General features: G+C 39.6%; 1 protein-coding gene across 1 annotated transcript in view; it reads right to left on the minus strand.

Moving 5' to 3' along the window:
- LOC123983429 (ral guanine nucleotide dissociation stimulator-like 1) overlaps positions 1–9,749 on the minus strand; it is an 18,097-nt gene extending 8,348 nt beyond the window's left edge. Inside the window, exons 1-10 of the mRNA XM_046069688.1 lie at positions 9,726–9,749; positions 6,329–6,618; positions 5,340–5,384; positions 5,011–5,210; positions 4,718–4,875; positions 4,398–4,625; positions 4,137–4,240; positions 2,886–2,970; positions 1,565–1,636; positions 905–991 (exon numbers count right to left, since the gene is read on the minus strand). Coding sequence (XP_045925644.1) covers positions 905–991; positions 1,565–1,636; positions 2,886–2,970; positions 4,137–4,240; positions 4,398–4,625; positions 4,718–4,875; positions 5,011–5,210; positions 5,340–5,384; positions 6,329–6,618; positions 9,726–9,749 — 1,293 coding nt within the window. The remainder of the gene's footprint in view (positions 1–904; positions 992–1,564; positions 1,637–2,885; positions 2,971–4,136; positions 4,241–4,397; positions 4,626–4,717; positions 4,876–5,010; positions 5,211–5,339; positions 5,385–6,328; positions 6,619–9,725) is intronic.
- Positions 9,750–14,351: the final 4,602 nt, after the last annotated feature.

Consider the following 14,351-nt stretch of genomic DNA (forward strand, 5'->3'; position numbering starts at 1 on the left):
CGTATGTAACCCTGGTTCCCCGAGAAGGGGAACGAGACACTGCGTCGGCCCGCCGCACCTCTCTCCCCGCCTGAAGCGCCTGCTTCATAGTTTAAGCTAATGATGAGTGTGTACAGGTGTGCTTTATACTCCTCCGGTTATTCCGTCACACCTTACCATTCTAGCAACAAGCCAATAGGATTGGAGTGATTTCATTCACGTTCAGACCTGCTTCGCCTAGAGGCGTTCCCATAGTGTCGTAACCGACACAGTGTCTCGTTCCCCTTCTCGGGGAACCAGGGTTACATACGTAACCAGAGAATTTTTCTGTTGCTCTGAAACTTCACGAGAACACAGGAGGAGAACAAGGTGGGGCGGTAGATAAGCAGCAGACTTTGGAGTAATGATATGGTTTTGTTAGTTGTTGACTATAGCTGTCAGATAAATGTAGTGAAGTACAATAAACAATATTTGCCTCTGAAATACAATGAAGTAGAAGTGTAAAGCAGCATAAAATGGAAATAATTGAGTAAATGCAAGTGCCTCTCAAAGTACGGTTCTTGGGCAAATGTTCTTGGTTACATTCCACCACTGTTAAATAGCAAATTAATTCATTATAATTATAAAAAATGTATTATAAAATTAATATTAGAACGCAGTTTGTTTGTAGATACTGTTATCTCTCTTGCTTTCTGTGAAGAGGCAGGGTAGGTATTTGTAGACATAAAACGAGGGCATTATAATCCTATATATACCCTTTCTATATACATATAAAATATGTTTATATACTGCTTATGAATGCTAATTAGAGGTATTTCAAGTAAACATGTTATGATGCAATATTTCATACTGGACAGTAGACACTTTAACCACTGACTTTAACCACAATATGCAGAGTAACTGTTAGTCTGGCTACAGTATGTACCTCCACAGTGTCTGGCAGAGCAGTGTCCAGCATGGTGAGGACAGTCAGATAAGTGCCAAGGTAAGGAACGACTCCACTGGAGGTACTCTACAGAAAAACATGTAAGCACACTGCCGATTAGGGTTACAGCACTAGTTTCCTGTGTCACTGTATCTGGTTATACGTGTATTTTTAAATCAAGTCATTAGCCTTTTTTTAACAGAATAGAGATCGGACGACATTCACACAAGGCAAGTCCCAATTAACAGCACTGTGGGTTCATGTTACGGCCCAGGAGTATGAGCATATGACTCATCAAAGATCCCCGATGTAGTCTATTATTACTGTCCTATAATCCTGGTGATGTGAGGCCATTTGAAACTTGTTCAACACCCAGCAAGGCTAAAGATAGCTTTGAGTCTCTGCCATGCCAGCGATACCCTTGAGGGAAGTTAGCTCTCTTGTGGCATCTTGCATGTGTATTTTTAAAAAGCTGTACCTAAATCTCGCCTTGGGTAAAATGACTCCAAGATAATATCACATGAAATATTATCACATTATGCGACATTTGTTGTGGCAGAAAGGGAAGGTTGCGCAAGGTCTCGGTGATATATGGCACTGGGAATTCATCTCACGTCTTCAAAACGTCTCACTATTTTCCCATCCTGATGTATGGCTTACCATCTGTCTGTGGATTGGACTCCGCTTGGATATCTTTGGAGAAATGTTATCCACAGAAGCTTGGCCTCCATCCTGTCAAAGTAGGTCAGGTGGAGCCATATTCAGTTTAAGGTTATAAGCACATACATTATACATTATTATCAAAAATAAGTGATTAAAACTGAACAAATGTAGCTAAATCTGACTACGGCGTGAATTTGTGTTTACATGCATAAACACATATGAATACAAACAAGCACATCCAAGGGGGCTTTATATAAAGGATGTGCTCGAACTGTAAACTGGCTTATGGAGAAAGTTCTTCAATACAAGAATAACAGTTATTATACATTTACTTGGATATCATGTTTGTATATAATAATTATAATAATTATAATGAATAATTATGTTGTGAAAGGGAGGGAAGCCACGTCTAAGCCTTCTCTCTTAAGCCTTTGTGTGCAATATCTGTTGAAAAATACAACGATTAGGCTTTAAGTAAATACATAAGTCAGTGTACTTCCATAGATAAAAGCTTCCTTAGTAAAAGGCAGTGCCTGAATACAACAACAATGAAATGAAAAGGAGGAGAACAACTAGTTTAAAAGGACCTCCCAGTGATGAATGTCACTGTGAAGCCGCAGATACTAGTGCAGGTTGCTTGGTTGTGGTGTACTTGAGAGTACTGGTGTGTCTGTGATCTATTGACTTAAGAGTTCTTTCACTGTAACTAGACACAAGCCGCCTCTGACGCACCTGCATAAAGAACACTTCATAAAAGGGAAAAGGGAACACAATGTGCTTGAGGCCTCTCGTCTCCCCATTAACACTCTGTTAAACATTTCTGTAAATATTAACTCAAAAATGAATCTTTTTAATGATTAAAAAGAGAAATCTGTGTACTTTGAGTGCTTAGGCAGACAGTAATTTGTACATGTTTTCAATGAAGCAAGCTTATCTCTGTTCTATGTTCTTAATCAATCCCTCATATCATGTTGGGTTTATGGTCAGTTTCTAGATTAAAGACCCATTGTGAAATTCCAATATTGTGTCTCCTGCTGAAAACTGCCCCATTATTGGTTTTATTAGTGATTTAATTAACCTTCAGTTCAGATCAGTGAAGCCCCCACCTCAGCCCACCCTGTTGAACTTAGAGAGAAAGATTCTTATTTGCAAGTTTGATAATTTGATGATGAACAAGACATATATGACAAATGTTAACTTATGCTCGTGTGGAATATAAATTCATATTTTGTGTGAAGTGTGGTTATAATGACCTGTGTACCTAAATGTGTATGTCAATCTGGCCTGTTTTTTGTGCAACAAACATTTTCCTTCTCACCTCCTCCAGGAGCTCTCTGTTGGTCAGGACATAGTTCTCATCAGGGAAGGTTTCCCAGAGGTTATCAAACGTGGCCATGCTATCCCTACAAAAATAACAGAGACGTGTTAAATATGCAGATATTTAGTTCAAAAACAAATAATTAACTATAACTACTATAAATAACTACTTCAACTGGTGATAACTTTTGACATTTCAGTACCTGGTCCATGACCACCTGTTTACACCATAGCGAGAGCAACGTGAACTTGTGCTTCAGTTATCCTTGACATTATAATAGTTTACTGCAGTGTTTATGACCTGACACTGAATCATTTGGTTTTACGTGTATTTTTAAATCCAGTCATTGTTTTCTATTTCTTATGTCGTTATTCATTTATGAATACAACACACACACATAAAAAAAACTTATAACAGCTTGTTTATCGTACCTGAATTTTATGCTTAAGTCAAAAATAGGAAATGAATAAACAGGCCACAGCCCGAATTTGAGTTTGTGTCATTAGGAAGTTAGTGACTTGTTCGACTCTTGCACTTGGCCTACACTTGGGCAATAGCGGTACCTGATTTAATGTAATGAATATTAGCTTGAACATCAACATAGTTGTTGAAACAGAAACAGAGTACTTTGTGAAATAAAAAACAAGGCTTATTGCAGCACACCGTGTAACTCACTGTATGTGTGTGCTGGGACAGGAAATGGATTCCGTCAAAACTGTCCTGAGAATCTTTCTTTCTTCACTATCAGATTTATTCAGTGATAGTTGTCAGTACATCCAGTGGTACACAGCAAACAATGAAGTGTTAATAGTTCATTTGGCTCAGGTTGCTGGCCACAGTCTAACTCACTGTATCTGTTCACACAAGTGAAAGTTTTCAATGTGACCTTTTTCAAAAGACACTGTTGAAAAAACCCCACTTAATGTTCAAGCTGATATTCACCAGCCTACGTTAAATTAGGTAATGCCCAAGTGTATTTGCTGCAAAGTTATCAAGTGTCACACACAAAGAAGTCTGTAACAAATCAGATAGAATTAAATATTAAAATCAAGTTTTTCCAGACATAAAACATTGTTTTGGATTCCCAATTGAATAAGAAAAGAACAAATGATACACTTATTAATATGGGTCATCCAAAAGAGAGATATTGGCTGACAGTTACATTAGTTGCACATGATGAGGGTTCATTGTCCTCATTAAGGGACAATTATTTAAAGTTGTGGCTTTGAAATGGTTTTAACCAAAACCTACCTGCTAACAGCAGCCCAGGTCTTTCTCAGCCTGTAAACCGCATTAGACTGAAGGGCCGACAGGATCGCCCTGAGAGACGAGAAGTTCTTCAGCCGACGGCAATCCTGCAGAGGAAACATCATTTCACATCAAATAGTAACCATGTTTTGTGTTGATGAGTTTCTCCTTAAATAAAGGGTCAGTTAATGCAGCTCTTATGAAGTCTTGTCTAATACATATAATGCAGCCTAATCTTTAATAACTCTGGCATTTTGGACTGACCTGTGCTACTCTGATCCACTTCTCTATAATGCAGGCCCTTTGAGCTGGTGTAGTGGGACTGGAGGTGGCGTCTGTCGGTTGGCAGAGCAGGGAAATGATGACCTGGTTAGTAATGGCGTTGAACTGTGCAATGGTGGCTCGGATGGTGGGAGACATGTTTTCCTTCTTGTCTCTCTGCGACCACACACAGCCCAGACACTGGTAAGGCACCACTTTGACAAACAGAGCCTGAAACGCCATGAAAACCAATCATCAGCCTTTAATCATCAAACTAAAACAATATGAATGTGGAAATGTGGAACATAAAATATATGACATACGGAGTCCATTCGGGTGAGCTGTTCAGCAATGGCTGCAGCTGAGAAATCCATGATGCCCCCTTGATCCAGAGAGTTTTCACACCCTGAATCCTCATCACAAGAACCCTCCTCAGCTTGCTCCACATCTGCCTGGGCCGGGCTGACATTCGTCTTCGCTTCTGAAGAAACACAGGAATCAAGAAAAAATTAGCATGGCTTTTTGCAGGAGGTTTTTCACATTGTTGACAGCTACCATGATGGTTTGGGACATGGACAACGGCCTTATCACTTTCAGTCATGTGGTGGAGGATCACCTTCAATCTGTAAACTCTTGAGCAGTGCCTCCGCTTGCGCAGCCAAAGAGCAGAAATTGGGCTGACTGCGCATGTTATCGTGAACTGCCGAGCTGATCCTCAGGTGATCCAACAGCAGCCTGAGTGACCCGTGCAGTGGAGGATCCCTGAAGTCCTCACTGTACTCATCCAACCATGTCTGGACAAAGGCCAACAGAGGGCTGAGGAGGCAGTGGAAGAATCATTACAGTTTAACTATTTAAACAACACTTTAAGCCATAATGACACTAGAAAAACCGCATAACAGTTCAAGCACACTGAATTGTTAACTCAAAAGGTCATTCACCAACCTCGTGTAGCATTCACTGTTGTCCAGATCTGAGACAGCATTTTCTCTATAGGGAAAAAAACAACATTAACCATGATCTTAAGACTATTGGTTGTATATTTTTTAATTATAAATATTTGTTCCTGACCCTGCAGCTATCCTAAATCTGACCTTGATTCATGCAGCTACAGTCTAAAACCACTCTGTGCATAATTGTTGTTGTTGAAAGCCTCAAGATAATGAGCACCTGCTAGGTACTTATTATTACATCAAAGCTGGCAGGAGATAGTTGCTTTGTCAGGGAAACAATGTATAAAAAGATCCTGACGCAACATGGTGACTTTGCATGTGCAATAACCCAAGTTGTTTTCCCCAGAATCAACCATACAAGAGATGGCTCTTCACTTGTGGCTCTTCATGTCTACAAGGAACATGTACTAAGGTAACCAGAGAACGATGCTAAAACGTTACAGAATTTGCAATGGGCGAAAGAGAAACAGAAACCCAAAGTAGAGGGCAACTAAAGACTATGTGGAGGCATGAATGTGAATTTTAATGTGAATGAGGAGGAACTGAATGAAATGTCTCATTCAGCTAACCATTAAAAGGAGTAATTTGACATTCTGGGAAATACACTTTCTTGCTGTGAGTTAAATTACAAGATTGATACCACTCATGTCTGTATGCTAAGCTACCACCAGCAGCCAGCTAGCTTGGCATAAAGACTGGAAATGTGGGGGAAACATTAGCCTGGAAGCTAGCACTTAAGGTATAGTACGGATAATAAAAAATGATATAATGTGTAAATTAGCGAGCTTTAGAGATGTGGCAGGTAGATTTTGGTACCTTTGAACAGAGCCTGTTTCTGCCTCTTTTCAGTCTTTGCGCTATGCCAAGCTTACTGGCTGCTGGGAGTAGCTTCATATTTACCATACAGATAGGAGAGTGGTATCAATCCTCTCATCTCACTGTCGGCAAGAAAGAAAACTGTTACAAAAAAAGGGATTGTACCTCTGGAAAAGAAGCTCTATGAGCTTTGAGGTACCAGTGAAGGTTATGTATGTGGAGAGGAAGATCCTGCCATAGTCCTGCTCCTGGCATTCAGGGTCGAGGAGGTGATTCACAAGCAGGTCCAGGGTCGCAGCCTTCAGACGCCGCACCTTGCAGGTACGGTACTGGACAAAAGCGCAGCATGGACTCGTCTCACCGCTGTTGGGGGAAGAGGGAACGGGCTCCCGACGCAGGGTGACACCATAAACTGCACCGTCCTCATGCTCCTCACCCCACTCTTGCACTGGGTTCTGGGGATGGTAGAGGTGGAAAATAATGTTTAAGGTTTACACCACTACACTGAGGAAGTCTCCACACTCCAGTGCCTTGCTCGTGTCTCAAAATACAGGTAGGCTACGGGTCAAATACACAAATTCAGTTGTGAATAGATTTCCACCTCACTGTACATGTATATTATTGGTCACAACACTAGGATCGGGTTGGCCAGTGAGGAGGTACAGATAGCTGTAGACCTCCATGGCCAAACATTCAGGTGAAGCGAGCTTTAGAGGTGTGGGAGGTAGACACACACACACAAACATGTGACACACCACCACTGACACTCATACTGATCCCATATGAGTTACAGCGATTACATAATACTCCATAATAACCATCATTTCAAGCCTCCATTGACCGCACAAACAGGTTACTGTGTTATCAGGGGTTCATCCACTTTACATGCTTGTGTTTGCCAGTGCTTACACAGCAACCTGACATTTCCCAGAATGTTGTAGGTTCACATGAATGTTTATGGACAAATACAGGCTTATCAAAGGTTAATACATTAAATAGTCCTTAAAAGCAAAACACCAAAACAAATGCAAAACACTGCCTAAATGACAGAGTTTCCATCCACCATTAAGAGCCTTGAAAGGACTGTAGGTTCGTTCAGCCCCAAGTGTCATGATTTTGTTCCATCATACTGTTTTTTTCATTATATATTCAGACACAGGGTGAGAGCTTGTTTGATGTCGAGCGAGCGCTATTAATTAGCACATGAGCAATTAGTTCTCCAGAACACTCAACAGCACTCGACACAACACACACAGCTCCTTGTTCACGCTTTCACATTATCTGAAGTATAAAGAGACAACAGCTGTGACGCATAATTTAAAAAAGGCCCAAAGGAGCCACTAATCAATGTGTGATTTTTATTTTGATGTTATGAACTATCACCAACGAAGACAGAGCACCAGCTGATTTATGAGCTCATTGGCGCTCAAAAATACTTGTGAGATAATTGAAATGGATTCTCCTTGCAATGCGTTTCCATTTTTAGCGTTGCGGTTTACTTTTTCCAAATCAAAATGAAATTCAAATTCTGTTAAAAATGTTTTAGTCTCCTGGCTCGAGCCGAAATAACCCTGATGACATCATCATGACATCATCAGGGCTATTTATTATCTCAGACTTTAGAAAGCTCCCACAGAGCAACAGGAGAAATCATGCAGTTTTCACAGGTTGAGTAGTACCACAGACGTTTCGTAGAGGAGACACGCCACTTTAAGAATCCTCAGTACAAGTCTATAGGGAAAGCCCGTAACGCCAAAGATGGTGGCAATCCCGCCACTCTCGCTAGAGAGCCAATCGTCTGCTTTTAACAGCTGAGGCGGGAAACATATTTCAGCCAAATGTGTGGTTCTGCTGACGTAAGGTCTGTCATTTTTCAAATACGCATGCATGGTAGTAATGACGCATGGGTAGTAGACGTATAACCGGTCGGGAAAAACGCTTTTTAAACTTTATTTGAGGGCAAAGTTGTCAAACTTTTTCAGTGATTTTTATCAGATTTTACTGCTGATTCTATTCATGTAGTTTTTATGTCCCGGTGACCAGTAAAAGTGCAGTTCTTGCTCTGGTCTTATTAGTCCGAACACCATGAGGCATTGCCAAGATGGCTGCCAAGTAGCGACTTTCCCATAAGGACTTTGGTGGTATTCTCCCATAACAAAGAAACCCAATGTCATGTGTAAAATCATCGGTATGCTCCTTTCAATGCCTTCCAATGCATTCCGTAATGACACAAAGTGTCAACATTTCTTGCATGACTCCTGTCTAAACTATCTGGTTTGTATTATGCATCACATGGAGGCCCTGGAATGAAAGCAAGTGGACCTTCATGTGTGTCATGAGCTTTTCGATCTGAATCATTCCGTATAAAAATTAGTATTTGTGAATTTGTAGTTTGTTGTCAAAATCATTTCTGGAATACAGGAACACATCAAGCATTACTGACTAAATACTTCAGAGAAGATGAAAGACACTGCCTGTCCTCATTTAAATGAAATTATCTCCATGAGAGTACTTGCATCCTTTTATGTAAATGATTATTTAAATGTCTTTATATAAAGGCAAATATTTTACATCTGCGTTTGCTTGTCCTAACCAGTATCACACACTCTCCATTGTCCCTCACTGAAACTATAGGATGGTTTGTTAGCTACACAGATGGGAAACTGTGCGTAGCCTACAAACTCAGAGCCAGCGATGGCGGTACTAAGCTCTCCTGATAGCCTAATCTAAATCAGAAAAAGAAAAATTTTTATATGAATGAAGAGGCAGATCATGGAGCAGCAAGAGACAGAGACTTAAACACAGGGAAGTAAACACAGTGACCTTTCACTGCCTCAATTTGTGCCTCTCACAGAGCTAAGCACCTGATTCTCTGAAAAAATAAATAGCAAACAACTGAAAGGAGGTTGAAAGAAGGTCATTTTATAAGAACACTTATATCTGCTGTTTGTCTGTCCGTTTCCCAAGTTGTGTCTCTTTTTTTCTATTCCAAATGGGGTCTGTCATACAGCATGCCCTTGCTCAATTTACACAACTTGAACCAAAATTAAACATTTTAGTATTAGTTAGTTATGCCTCCTTCCAACATTTTTTATTGTTTTTGTAAGTTCTACGAAAAAAAATACATAAACATATAATTACCTAGATTAGGAAATATCAGTGCTGTTTTTATTGTGCAACAGATGGAATATGTTTTGATCCAGATGGCTAGATTCTTCAGAACAGCATTAAGTGTTTCTAACAGAACTTCTGTTTTTATTTTTTATTTTTAGAAAAAAACTGATGCTTAGCTCTGTGGCTCAAATGTAATGTTTTAATTCACAGACAATATAAAAAAGAGGCGTTTACATATGACAAGTAAGCTTTAAGGGCCAAGGGACACTGCAGGGATCTCTTCATGCATTAATGAGAACATTTATTTGCATCTCTGACATTACCACTGACTGCCCCTGATTGGCTCTATGGAATAACGGAAATTACAAACGGTGGTCTCACTCTACTGTTTAGTTCATTTCATTTATGGATCAGTTTATTCTGGGATCATATCAAACATTTGTCTTACCATTGTTAACTCCCATTTTCCCATCTCGTCACCAGTCGCCTAAGGAGTGTGTCTTTCCATCTTGACAGGAATTGCTGGGCTGAAAATCAACTTCCACCTTGCGAGATAGTTAAATTCAATGCTGCATCTTGGTGTATTAAAACGATTTATTTTATTCTCTCGTTTGGAACTACATTAACGCGGCTATTTCACAATTACAAAGACGACTTTCACTGCGAAGTATAGTCGCTACATTTTATAAATGCATAGAAATGTGTGCGGCTATTCCCATGTGACGGTCTGTGGCAAAGCGAAACCAGACAGAACTTCTCCGACTTGTTTCCTCTAGTAAATTATTTTGATCCACCGCAGCCCGCGGTGAGTTTTCTCTCTGGCTGTGGACAGTGTGACTGAAACTCACTGGACTTTATAGTGGGTGGCGACTTTCTGCTGCAAGTGTTGACTGTAGGAGGAGTGAGAGGAGGTGTGTCTGCATGTGCGTGTGTGGAAGCAAATAAGTACATTTGACAAAATGTCAAACCACACCTTTTTTATTGTAGATTTTAGCTGAAGGTGTTAATACATAATACAGACCTATGTTGCAGCTGGTATGTATGCATGGATTGTTCAGTTTGAGTAACCTACTGTTTTTTTAACACTGGGTGGGGTATGAGTGCAGGAAGGCATAAAGGTGAGCTCACCAGGACAGGTAAAGGTGAATGGGGACTGAAATGAGTACACAGTTTTTGACCAGCCATGCACATGCTGCTGTTTGTTGTATTAATAGAATCAACACTGTGGCAAGCTACAGAAGTCATCTGTGCAGAGTACACACATCCAAACTATTGTCTGACCCAGTCTACCAATCACCTGAGTAGCAACAGTCACCACAACATAGATACAGGGATGCAAAAATGCAAATGTCACACGAAATATTGTTGATATTAGCACTGTTATTAAAAAATGCATCTACAAAGCAAAACATCAGCCATGTTTGACATTTTTTGACAGCGAATGATTTAAATATTGCAGGAAGTAATGGAACAGTCAGGAGCAGCCAGAGTGAGTAGTTGGATTAAGAGCTGCAGTTGACAAACTGACTCGCTTGCAACTTCTCAGTGAGGTAACCGACTCCATTCACTATGCTGTAAACTGCTTGTAAGCTGCTAGGCCTACTACCAGTAACCAAGGAGTCGCCATATTAACCAGGACTGAAATGTTAAGGAATACAACTTTAAGGTTAGCCAAATCGTCATGCTAAAGTCAACTGTAAATCCACATTTTAAAGCTGATATGTCAAACATTATCTTCCCAGGGGGGCCATGCCCCCAGACCCTTCTATAGATTATAATACTTGTATATATGTATGTATGTATGTAATACTTGATGGAAAAAAGCACAAACCGCATACAGTTCAAATTAATTGTCAGAAGTCTAAGATTTGCAAAATCGAAAGCATTGTTACAGATTAAGAGACCCAGAAGTATGCAAACCTCCACCTCAGCCAAATACAGCATTAAAGTACTTTTACTGTTTCAAATAAATATATTTTACTTGACTTTACTTGATGATGGAGTGTTTTATGGTGTAGAATATGTATATATATACAGTACATACATCCATCTGCTGGATGGATGTGAAAACAACATTCCCCTATCAAAATCTGTACACACATCACTCTACACACTGAAGCTCAAACATACAAGTGAAGTTACAATAAGCAAAAAGAATTTTTGAGTGACTTGCTTTAGGTAAGGTATCAGCAGATAGTCTAAATGTTTTCTCCTGGTGTCCGATGGGTCGTCTGCAGGGCAAGAACACAAGAACAGACAAAAAAGTTTATAGTGACAAAACGCTGTCGGGATCATATAACTGCCCTCCTCTAGTGATCTGTGACACTGATTAGATGGTTCCAGTACATGAGTGAGATCATGGAAATTGCTGATTTCTATCTACACTGAAGACTCCTGATGTGTTATTGCTCAGCCAGCGTAAGGTTAGTTGCCTTCATAAATAACATTGCTGGTGTTTGTTTTGCACAGACTTTAACAGATAATTCAGAATTAGATTAAGAAAGTTAGTACAAAAGAGTTGCCTTCATAATAACATTTATTCAAAATACACTTAGAGTGGCCTAAAAAAAATATTTTGCCTTTGTCTGCTATGGCTCTGGAGGAAGCTTTCCAAAGTATAAAATATACAAAATAATGATGTCGTAAGGGTTATTTTGGCTTAGGCTTGGAGACGAAATGTTTCTAACAGAAAGCAAGCAAGTAAAAACTTTGAAAGACATTTAACATGCAGGGAGGGAGCTGATAAAGGTGATATCCACGTGCATTATGGGGAATGTAGGATCCATTTTCTTTGGAGCTTGAAAACTTCAATTTTGACCATTCTTTTTTAAAATCAGTCACTCGCAAGACCCTCAACTTTATGGAAATAAAATACTAAATCTTAAATCTTTAATGTTGTCTCGAGACCGTTCAGGTTTTCACTTTTGCATTGCTACACTCCTGCTGAAAAAATTAACCAAACCCATTTGTTTTTGTCTCTAACAATAATTTATGGGGCAAGTGAAGAAGAATTATTATGGATTTTTATTGGATTTAATACTGTGAAAGATCACATTTACACTCTGCATCTGTCATAGTCTGTCTGAAAATCACAAATTTATTAAGATCCTGGGCACCTATGAGTGAATGAGTGCATTTGTGTGTGTGTTTATGTTTTAGGCAACAATGTCACAATCTGACCTACCGTACATGACACTGGCTTTTCCAAGATTGTGAAAACATGCTTAACTTTTCTATGAAAGATGGCTGTTCTTTCCTGAGTTTGGCATTTTGCTGTGCATCATCCTCACAGCTGATGTGTAGTCCTTCTCTTCCAAATCCAATTTTAACAAACATTTTACAACACAAATGTCGCATGCTCTTTATTTTGACAAGCCACATGCAGAATTTGTAGCTAACTAACACTAAATGTGTTGGGTTACAAGTAACGAATTAAATACTCATGCGTCACACACCACAACGGATCATATTTAAATCTTTTGTATTCACAATAGCACCAAAACAACTGGCACAAGTGACGTTCATGTTTCGTCGTCATCTAAAATATTGGCCCAAATTTATCATGCCCCAGTTTCCATTATCCAGCAAGAACAGTTACTCCACTGCTTTGAAGCCTTCTTCCCTCGAGTACTTTTCATCGTTGAAGGTGATGGCATCTCATATTAGCCTATGCTGTAAACACAAACTTGACACCATCCAGTACGGGCCCCAGCTTTACCTGCTATTAATTGTTATTATCTCTTTCAATATATTTTAGCCTATACATTCAATTGATGGCCATTTCTGAAAGGTGACAAAACCTCTGTAAGGTTGAAAGTTATCAGTTGACTTGAAGGACAACTTGACATCACACGAACAAGACTAAGACTCTACAGCCATGCTAGCAGCTCTGGGTGGCTATACTTAAGCACTGCTGTGTTTTGAGCAAAATGCTAACAATGAATGCTTATATGCTGCTGCTGATGATGAACAGATATAACATTTACCTTGTTCACCATCTTAGTTTAACATGCTAACATTTGCAAAGCACAAAACACAAAACATAGCTGAGGCAGATGGGAATGGCATTGGTTTTCAAAGTATTTGGATGGGCTCCAGATAGTTGATTTGTATCTGACATCATGTAACAGCAATGGACCACCAAGTGTGTCCCTTCAGAAATAAATAGACACTAAAAATCTCAGATAGTTTGTGGAATTCAAGCGTTTGGTCTTTGGATTCAAGAATTCAAAGACTTCAGAGGAAGGCTGATTCACAGCAGTTACAGCAGTGGTAAGGAATGCAGACAGACAGTTCTTAATCAATACAGCACAAGAGCCACATACCTTTTGAAACTCTTCAAATTCATGAGCCTCAGCGCTTCCTTTGTGGCAAGGCATGAACACAAAAGTGTTCACCAACAATATGTTTATCGCTTTTTTACACATTTGGAGCCGGTCTAAACTGACCAATACTGTCATCCCAGTGTTCAACACAGCCACATTTTAAATGTTACGCATTAGTACTATTTGGACAATTTAAAATGATCTACCACCTTTGCAGTTCCCCTCAGCTCTATGGAGCGTTTTTCAGCTCGTTGTTTTGGTTCTACCACCTTCAACTTTAGATATAGGTTCACTCTCAACGCTCTCACTGATTGTTTCGAGCCTTAGTAGAGAGCTGTTTTCAGTGTTCAGTGAAAAAGCTCTGATGCAGCTAGATAAGCTACTAGTTAGCATCTAGCTGGTGAACACAGTGGAGCATTTCGCAGCTAAAGAATCAGATATTTCCCTCAGGAGTTGGGGGAGACAAACAAAGCTAAAAGAGAGTAAATACTGGACGTATATTCGCCAGGTGGCCAGAAACAAAACTTTAAAAGCATGTTGCTCCTAGTCTGCTGGATGTGGACATATGCAGGTGAAAGCAAAGTGAAATTACACAGGAGAGTGTTTAGACTCTAATATTACTAACTACCACTTAATTACAAAATGACATATAGGCTACTGGATCTGTACTGTAAGTAAATATCCTTATAAAGAACACAGGCAGGCTTTCTTTGTCTTTCTTTAAATGTAAACCTCTCCAGATAAAAGAA

Source organism: Micropterus dolomieu, linkage group LG02 (genome assembly GCF_021292245.1).
Source record: "Micropterus dolomieu isolate WLL.071019.BEF.003 ecotype Adirondacks linkage group LG02, ASM2129224v1, whole genome shotgun sequence".
Taxonomy (NCBI): Eukaryota; Metazoa; Chordata; class Actinopteri; order Centrarchiformes; family Centrarchidae; genus Micropterus; species Micropterus dolomieu.